This window comes from Antrostomus carolinensis, unplaced genomic scaffold (assembly GCF_000700745.2).
Source record: "Antrostomus carolinensis isolate BGI_N321 unplaced genomic scaffold, ASM70074v2 scaffold19681, whole genome shotgun sequence".
Classification (NCBI taxonomy): domain Eukaryota; kingdom Metazoa; phylum Chordata; class Aves; order Caprimulgiformes; family Caprimulgidae; genus Antrostomus; species Antrostomus carolinensis.
This window is the reverse complement of record NW_010295048.1, coordinates 21,482-31,687: the sequence shown is the minus strand read 5'-3', so window position 1 is coordinate 31,687 and position 10,206 is coordinate 21,482. Positions and strand designations below refer to the sequence as shown.

The 10,206-nt window shown below is 36.0% G+C and overlaps 1 protein-coding gene across 1 annotated transcript in view; it reads right to left on the bottom strand.

The window, feature by feature from the left end:
* Positions 1–2,135: 2,135 nt before the first annotated feature.
* Positions 2,136–10,206, bottom strand: part of LOC104532610 (synaptojanin-1) — a gene marked incomplete at its 5' end in the record, with an annotated part of 29,279 nt that continues 21,208 nt past the window's right edge. Inside the window, 3 exons of the mRNA XM_029087444.1 lie at positions 2,136–3,043; positions 7,264–7,484; positions 8,179–8,287. Of these exons, the coding sequence (XP_028943277.1) occupies positions 2,192–3,043; positions 7,264–7,484; positions 8,179–8,287 (1,182 nt within the window). The remainder of the gene's footprint in view (positions 3,044–7,263; positions 7,485–8,178; positions 8,288–10,206) is intronic.

Sequence of the window (10,206 nt, the reverse complement as noted above, 5' to 3'; positions counted from 1 at the left end):
GGCAGCGCGGGAACCCCGACCTGCCCCCGAGCCGCGCACCCCAGGGAACACAGAACGCGGCAGCGTGTGTCCAGCGGTTCTTACTTTAATTCTTAGTATTTTCAGAACTTCAGCTAGTAATTACTGTCGTCACTACACGTCACAGCGGTTAGCTCTATGTACACACAATGTATTTGCGGGGCGTTGCTCGCGATCGCTGCAGTCAGTCTCCGTAATCGGGTGAGGTGGAGAGGTGCTGTATGCCAGGTACATTTGAGACAGTAGTTTTTAATCACTGTAATTGAATATTCAACAAAGAACATATTTATCACGTAACTCCCACTAGCAAAAAAGTTTCCCCCCCCAAAATTGTTTTTGCTAATGTAAGAATATACCAAAACACCAATCCCACAGATGGCTCTAGCAACAGTTCAAAACAAGGTAACTCACAGACCCAAGCACAAGGAGTATAGATAGTACCACTGCCGCTTAAAATGTGCGAGTACTGGTAACTGACCTGAACGGAAAAAAGCACAATATAAAACTCATCATCACTCCTCTCTCCGACTGCAGCCCATGGCTAACCAGACACTGTTTAAAGGAAGAGTGGATTATTTTATAAATAATAATGTTTGGGTAGCATTTGAGAAGTTAAAAAAGTACTGTCATCATGTATTTTGCTACTATAAATAAAGGCTAGTTGCTGTGTTTCGGTCCCTGGTTTTGCAGAACCCGCACAGTTTGTTCACAAGGAAGCCAAGGTGTGTGGGCATGGAGTTGCAGTCCCCCAGGAGATGACAACGTTGTGACATGTCCAGCTTTGGATGAAAGTGCACAGCTGCATGTACAACTGACATCCTAAGACACTGTAAATCGTAAGGAGAACTGCAGGGCTTTATAGCGCACACAAATGAAGCTAAGGAAATCAGTTATTTTAAACTGCCTCAAGATAACAAAACATCATGTTTTATGTAATCTCACATGAGTTTTAGAAAATCCTAAAAGCACAAAGGGTTGCGTTTTTACAGAATAACACGTGGAACTGTGACTTAACTTTCACTAGCCTCAAAGCAGGACCACGCAGAGGACCGTCACTGTCTCTGGGCAAGGGAAAGTCACTCGTTTACACTGCAAAAGTGACAGAACAATCTTGTTCAGCTCAGAGAATTACTGTTATCCTATTTTCTTTGAAAGTGAGATTTTAAAAACAGAGCAGTAAGTCTAGTGGATGGGGAGGATGCTGAGCGGCCAGCCCAGTCACATAAGGTGACTTTCTCCTTCTCTGATGTTGTAACACGGCTGCTGATTCCCGCACTCAGGTCTTGGCACAGGACAGGAAAGCCCTTCTAGTGTGCAAAAGAGGAAAGTGGGACAAGCCAACTCCAATATGTTGTCTGCAACTGGTAAAGACTGCTCTGTATCTCAAAACCCAAGGGGAATTATTTTTTTTTCCAATGGTTGAAGGAAAACTTGTTGTATCAGTTGTTTCCAATTTGTGGGGGAAAAAAAAGTATCTTTAAAATAGTAATGAATAAATGGATGGTATGAAGCAATTATTCTGAAGTAATGCTAGTGAATATATGTCACAATAATATTTAATAGCTGAAATGTACTGACACAAAATTAAAGTAAAATATTGAATATATTAATACGCAAAGTTTTGTTTCTATTTTGAAATTAAACTATTTTTGTTGTGCCTTAGATTCAAATATAAGCCTTACAAATATCCATAGCCTCTGTTATAAATTAAACAACTTTTAAACAATACTTGTCAACATTCAAATCTCAATAAACTTTGGCAGCTCTTTGGTAAATACTTATAAATATCAATTAACAAAACAGTAAAAAGAGAGTGGGGAGGCTACCAGCAGGGAGCCTCTTTTTTTGAAATTCCATGAAGGGGAACAGAAACGAGAGCGCTCCCTAAGCAAAAACTATTTCCAAGATTGGTATATTTTAATGAGATTAGTAGCTCATCCTTCTTTTTTCTCTCTATTCAAATACTATTACACTGAGATTTTAATCAATTTCAGAATTTTTTGTGCTCTACCATATATACATATTCAAAATTTATACACAAGCAATAGTGGCTGTTTACGAGTACAGTTAAGTTTCAGTGCATCTGACAATTAATTATTGCACACAGAATAATCTCAAATGCCCAATTTGGATAAATGTAGCAACAAATACAACCTCTTATATTTTTGAACATCTATCTTTCTGTAAAATCTTGTGTTGGTGACACCTTAGGTGGCAAAGAAGTGAAAGGATCTGCGGGGGATCTGTTGCTGGTTATTCTTGAAGGTATAGGAGGTGCAGGTGGTCGTCGTGCTGGCATGGTATAGAAGCAATCAGTAGAACTTTTATTCCAGTCATTATCAAAGTTGAAGTCTGAACCAAGAAAAGTATTTTGTTCAGTGCCCAGCAAATCTGGAGATCCAGCTGACTTCCTGGAACCAATTTGCTTGAAATCTGGAACACTTTTAGATGGCTTTAGCTTTACATTTAAATTCTCCTCCTCATCAAACGTTACCCATCCTTTTGGCTGTACATTTTTTACCATGAGAGATTTACTTCGCAAGCAAAAAGTGTTTTCAGATGCATCAACAGAAAATACAGGCTTGCTTGTATTACAACTGAGGGGATTTAGAGAAGGGAAAGGATTGCAAGCAGCACGTCCTTCTAGTAAATGTGAAGTTATTTCAGGCTCTTGCGTTTCCATTCTAAACGGGTTTCCAGCAGTAGGAGTTCTTTCAGTGAATGGATTTGTGCAGTTCAGCCCAGTAATAAATGGATTTGGAGAGCTGCGCTTATGTTCCTGGGATGTGTTAAAGGTTGGAACAGGAGGCATTGCTGGCATGCAATTTACAGTGTTCAAAGTATCAGCGTTTCTTTGTGTTGCTGAAGGCAACTGTAGCAACTCCTTTTCGTTTAAAGTCGGAACAGGTGATGTTCGAACAGGCGTCTGCATCTTGGACACAAGCAGCTTAAATGACAAATCTTCAAAAGGGTCACTGTTTAACTGTGTTTCAAGTTTAGTGCCATACGTTCCGTTTGATTTAATCTGGAAAGGAAACAAGGTGCTTAGTAAGCACGTGGCTGCCTGGTTTAAGATTATTACTAACTCCCCATTTCTCACTCTTTCTATGAGAAGAAAAGAAGCTGTTGGGCTTAAAGTGAAACTTCAATACAATTTGTTTGCAACTTGCACAATGCACTTGTACTAGAAAGATTGCTTCTTTTCTGGAAAACAGTAACCCTTAACCCCTCCTCTGAAGGAAAGCCCACTAGTTGTTAAACACAATTTTCCCCCGTTGTTGGTTGATGCAACTTGAATCTACTTTGTGCAGGTCGGAATCCTAACCAAAAGCATTACTGGACATGGTAGCAGAAAATCTTTAAGAAACTTGGGAAATTATGCTGTATTCTAAACAAGTGATAACACACCACAGATAGGAAATAAAAAGCTCTAGATTTCCTTGTTTGACAGTTTATAACACTGACGTTACAAGCAATATTTAAGCATCACAATGAAAGGAAAAATTAGTGTTATTAGTATATGCACTTTAGACATTTCTATGTAGATGTACACATCTGTAGGCATCTCCAGTGCTTCTTGACATGTGAAACTACAACCATCAATTCGTAATATTTTGAAATGGCAAGTTATCATTGTTTAGAATAATACCAAATGGAGAAGATAGTGTTTTCTCCACAGAACTTCCTTATCTTTTAAAAACAAAATATTCCTGTTTTTATCAACTTCTTCAAACAACAATGCAACATTTATACCTTATAACAACTGTCCAAAAAGGTAGAGTATCTACAATTTGTTCAAGTCATCTCACTGACAGAACAGAGTATGGAGCTTCCCCTTATTCAACTAAAGCAAAGAATTAAGCTTAAGTTAAAAGAGCTTCTGAGAATTCAAATTCCACAAACAAATTTGTCATTTTAAAACACCTTAATATGCCCAAATAGTTTGGATATTTAGCATGGAAATTCTGTTAATTAATGTTTTGTTGAATTAGGATGCTAGCTAAAGCTGTCAACTAAAAGATTATATTATTATAGCCTAACCTCAGTCTTCAAACATCTTGGTTTTACTGCATTTATTGAGAATAGTTTAAAGCATGTCTCCACATATCCGCTTCCTAAGCAGTAATACAAAATTAGTCTTTATGCTTTAGAGACTCACAGGAATAAGAAGAATATTATAAGTTTTTCCCAATGTATCAACCATAGCAATTTCTTTTTAAAAAAATTGCAGTTGTAGCTGGAACTGGCTGGTAGGAAAAAAGGAATATGGTGGCAACAATCCATCTGCTCTGGGGATTTTTTTGAAACAACCCTCTGTTGTTAGGGTGTCTGTGACATGCATCCCTGGTACTACTACCTCAGAGGTTTCTAAAACAGATGAGGTCTGATGTTACCAAACCAGACGGTAGTACAATATTGGTATTTTTATATGTATATAGTAAGTGTTTTGGAAAATAATACTAAAACAAAGGCATCAAGTAACTGATGGGGAAATGTAAAAAACTGAACTGTAAGAAGAATGTAAATTGAATGCAGCGTGGCACCAGCTGGTTAAGTCCTGTGTTCATTAACCAAGTAACCAAAAAATACAAGATCCCAAAGAAACTATGAATCCCAATTGCTCTTTGTTGTAAGTAAAAATTTGGTCTGAGTAATTCTGGAAGCAAATGCTTTTTAATTGTTACAACCAGTATATTTTACTTCGGGTAAGAGTAAGTTCTCTCTTCTTTGAGAAATGTGAAATATGGGTTTTATTTTGAAAAAAACTTTGGGAGTGGAATTGCATCAGGATTTATTTGTATTCAAGAAAAATGTTAACTCCAACACTTACTCATTTTTTCCAAAAAGACTGAGACCAGGAGATTTAGCAGTGATTAAGCAACGTATGTGAGCTTCCAATTATTCATAAAATATGATGAAGCAAAATATTTGCTATGGCGCTAACAAATACAGTTAACAGTATCAATTTTAATTGCATTATGAAAGGAAAAAGCAAACTATGGTATGATAGTCAATTCATTAATGTGGACAGGTGATATTTAACGTGGATGAGACTGCAGATGTATGAAAACAAGATTCATACATCTTTTCTGCTTGAATAGATGGAGACCACATACAAGATTGGTAAATAGTCAGATACCTGTTACCCTGATGGTTGCTCCTGCTTGTGAAAGAGAAACAGACATCAAAGGAAAGAAAATTAGGAAGAAAATCCAAGTAACAAAGCAACCTCATGTTAAAAATACTTTTAAGTTTTCACGAAGCCATTTTTTTAGATATTAATACAAACCAAAATTATTTATTACATACTATACTGAATTTTAAATTTCTGTTGTATTCTATTGTAAGATAGAAGCTTTACCACCAGGAGTCAGAAAAAAACAGCTCAAGCTACTTCTAATCTTATTTTCATACAGACATTCATTGTGCAGATAATTGAGCTACTTTTTGAAGACTAATTATAAAAATATGACTATTGATGGTCTAATTCTAACCACCTAGTAACTTGAAAAGCACTATAGCCCTCCATGTTGGTATAATCACTCATCTACAGTAATAGTTTTTCAAGCTGAAAAAAAGTAAGACTTCTTATTCAATCAAAACTCCAAATCTCCTGAATTTATAATAAATAGAATCTATTTACAATAACTACTTTTCTTTTCTAAGAATTGCTTGGTAATCTATAAATTCGTCCTGAATATTCACATTGTATATGAGTAATTATTTTTATAAGGAGAGAGACAGGTTCTTAAATATCACAATCAAGCTTTGAATCAAAGGATGGGCTTGGCATCAACTACTTCTCAAAAGCCTTTGTATTTAATTAAAAACCTTTTATCAGAAAACTTAGTATTTAAAAATGATAATCAAGAAATGAAATAAACATAATTTAACTAAACTAAAAAAAAGGAAAAAACCCATAGAAATAAAAAACCTAAGCTGGAGACAATAAATGAAGCTCTAAGTGGGCCTTCCTTGTGATTGCACAGCCGGTGTTAAAGAAATCTGATTGCAGAGAAAGTTATAGCACCTGAACTAGTCAAACTATCTGGTTTGGATATTGTTAACAATAGAGCCACAGCATTACACAGCTCAAAAACCTGTTTAAAGTGTCCTTAAGCATATTTTTGATTGCTATATATACACACAGATAAATGTAATTTTCATAATAATTTTGAAAGAACTGCTTGCATCTCTCTCACAAAATGATCAGTGGTGAAACTACATTTAGAAGGTGGGAGGCTTTCAAAAGTTAATGCAATCTGTTTCTATTCACAAAATTGGTATGTTCTCAAGTACCTTATGCCTCCATATATATTCTCTGCTGGCAACACTTCATACTGTCTGACAAACTACAAAAAGTCCTGATGTTCTACCTGTATATTCAAAAATATCCTCTGGTTTTTTTTGGCCTAAGTTTCCAAAATTAAAAAAATTAACAGGCAGAGAGAGAGGATCAACAACAGAAAGAAAGGAAGAGCATTTAAAGATTTTTCAATTAAAATTCAAAATCATCTCACTGAGGACTGAATTTGTCTGCTTCATTGTGGTATGAAATAGGTATTAACTAACTGCTTTAGTGAAAGTGGGCTTCGGATGTAGAGATAAGGTAAAATCCACAGCTGAGTTTATGTTTAAAAAAACCAAACACCAGAAGACAAAACCACAAGTTTACTCTTGGTAAGAACTGGGCACAAATCCATCAGCTTCCATAAATTTGTGGTTTTATTCAAATAGTATGTTATCTGGCCCAGCACCTGATACTGCAAAAACTAACAGCACTGTCATTTAGTGCAGTTTAGCCTTATGTATATATAGATGATACTGAAAACCTACTTCTCCATTTTTTCGACAGCAGTAATAAACTATGGCTTTTTCTAGAAAAAGGTGGGATTTTTTTAAAATAGCACTCTAGATGGTCCCACAGAACAGAATATTTATGTTACTCAGTATTTTTCCATGCAAAGCTGTCAAATGACAACATAATTTTAAGAATAAACTGTCCATAAGTTGTAAATCTGCCATACAAAATCTTAAGTTTTGAGGTGCTAGTTACTCATGGACAATACATAAGCAATTAAGTATTATCCTACTAGAGCCTGATGATCTTTGAATCCAATCTTTTAGCCTTTATTTTTGTTTGTTTGCTTCCTTTAGGAGTTTCTCACAAATCTACAGCATTCAGTACAAGCTGTGTTAATTTATGTAATGAAAAAAACGCATATACAATATTTTTTTACTTACTTGCTGCTGTGAAGGAGCAGATTCAGAAGGCAAAGTGTGAGATGATCGGCTACGGGGAGGTGGTTGTGGGGGTTCCAGACTTTGTGGGGCACTTGTCTGAGATGGATGTGATGCCACAGGTATGAGAGGCTCCTGCATCTTTAGCACAGGCGGTGGCTGAGTGGTGGGCTGAGGAGGTGCAGCAGCCTGAGGCTTTAGTGGTTCAGGAAGCAATGGTGAGCCTGCAAATATATTTGCAGTGTTTTTCATTCTAAAGAATTGTAACAGAAGTCTTAATGCTGGCATGAATGAGAACATGTGGCTGTGGAAGCACCAGACAGAACCACAGAAGAAGGAGCTGTAAGAACAGCAGGTGTTCATGGCAACTAGATTAGAAGTTATCAAAAGCTCAGTGTATCTCCATTAAAAACTATTACTATAGATACAAAACAGAGAAATAGAAACCACATCATTCTTAAGTGTACTTCAGTTGTGTATTTAAGTGTATTTTGGAAATCACTATTATAAAATGCATATTTTTATATTAATACAATTTTTAAAAAACACTTTTATTTTTAAGTATAGGAAGTGGCTTTGAAAGTCAAACATAAACACTATTCCAAATGTGGTGATTACGGAGCATCTACTGCAGAGAATGATCAACGCCTATGACAGGACACACCAATGTGCCCAGATCAGAACACAGCAATCTGATCAAAGTTTCTCTTGATGGTATAAACTCTGTGGGTTGAGATCTCCTCTGACTGCTGCCTATGATCTGATAAAGATTACAATACTACCAAGTGTTAATACATTCAGGAATCTTAATTTCTAGTGAAAAACAAAGACATCTGTTGAAAATAAAGCATTCAAACCAGAGACAGTACCATTTGACTGAATAGTGACATTTATATTTAACTTCTAAGGTAAACTTACCCCTTGGTGGTTCAGGTGGTTTGGTTTGAGTTTCAGGTGCTGGTCTTCCCCCAGAGGGACGGACATGGCTTTGTGGTGCACTAATAACTCCAGCTCGGGGTGGGACAGTCTGACATAATAATTGGTAAAAATAAATTATTTTAGTTCTATTTTGGATCTGTAGTAATCTACTGTTGAATGATTCAGGATAATTAGGACTCTCTGAAAAATAAATTCTTTGACAGCAGCTGCTGAGATAATTTTTTATGCACATATAAAAGCAAAGAATATATTCTCAAAACATTATGAGAGTTCAAATCAAAGCAAAGGATTTTTACAACAGTTTTCAACTTTATATAAATATCTATCTGTGCAACAATGTTTGAAACACTCATTATTTTGCTAGTATTAGTAAGTTAATTTTACCTGAGTCTGTGAATTGTTGTAAGCAACAAAAACAACAACTACTTTATTTGGAGATATCCTAAGGGCACATTGGTAACCCACTATCAATGCAGACTGTAGACACCATCTACCTTTTAGGCTATAATTATAGGCTTCCATTTGCATACAACAGCTACAGTCAATTTTTTATATAAAAGACCATGGTTAGTTCTTTTCCCTGAAACTTATGTTTGCTAACTGTAAGGCAGTTACTCCTGTCCTCAGCAAATAGTATTAATGAAACATACATTCTGCCTCATCTGAAGGCTGAAGTCTTCCCAAACTTGTTGGAACAGACGTTAATATGCTGGGAATGGAACTGCTCTCATAAAACAAAATTTAAAAGTCTGCATCGGTATTTAAAGAGAAATAGGAAACTATTTCAGATTACAACTGGAGCTGAATGAATTACAAACACCACATTTGAAAGTCAAACTTAAAACGTTAGAATAAAAATGCTAGATTTTAGGAAAAAAAAAATCATGAGGCAAGATAGTTTGCAAGATTTGTTTCTTCTAAAATTTTGTGTACTTGGTATATTCTGACAAAATCTTAGTAATATTGGATGTTCTAGAAATGGTTTTCAGAGCAAACCCGAATATACAATTCTTTACACAAACATGATTTGAAAACAAGCAAAGAAACTTTGCCACTACAAAACAGCTTTTGCTTTTACTAGATGTATATATTCTACTTCAAAGACTCTGTAAAACATCTGATTCATTATGCTTGGCTGAGTCCATTTTACAACCTTCTAAAAGCTTTAAACCACCTAACCTCTGAAATATGTCTCTCTTTTAATTGCCAAGATGCATTTTGTCATTTCTTTGAATATTCTGAATGTAGGCAGAAGGACGGTTGGATTAAATGTCAAAATGTATTTTTAAAAAACCCCCAAAACATCAAAAAAGGAACAGAAAAGAAACAGAAAGGAAGGCTAACACAATCCTCAGGACCACCCGGAGGGAAGTGGCACGCGATGTGGCTACTGTCCCTGGTCCTGAAATCCTTGGAATGAAACGCTGCCCAAAAAACAACCTGGGAAAACGGAAAGAAGCAATGTCAGCTAGGGAATCCAAACAAGGGCTGAGCTAAGGCTTGAAAAGCCAAGCAGATCTCAGGAGATTTTTTTTTTTCAGACCTCCTATTACATTTGGTTGTTTGGTTGTGAGGTGGTGTTTTTTGTTTGGGGTTTTTTTTGTTTGGTTTTTTTGTTTGTTTTTTTTGGGGGGCAGGAGAGTTGTTTGGTTTGCCTTAGGTGTTTTCTAAAGAAAATCTCAACGTCTGCCAAAGGAGAGATGCAGTTATCTTAGTCATTTTTGTCTTGTCAAATTATGCTGGCAATTGCAGTACCGTGGTTCTTTCTGGAAACGGGCAAGCAGCTCCAATGGCAGTCCAGCCTGGGTGTTGAGAAGCGCAGCACAAGAAAACAGTACTACTTTTTTTCTGTCTTGTTCATATACACAAAAATTCTTGCATTTATGCCAATTCCAAGATACCAGTGGAGTCTCTTCTGTATGCCCGATTTTTTTATTGAATTATTTTGTCTTAGAAATGGCAAATCCTGTGCTGCCTCCAGATTACAAAAAAAAAGAAAAAAAAAGG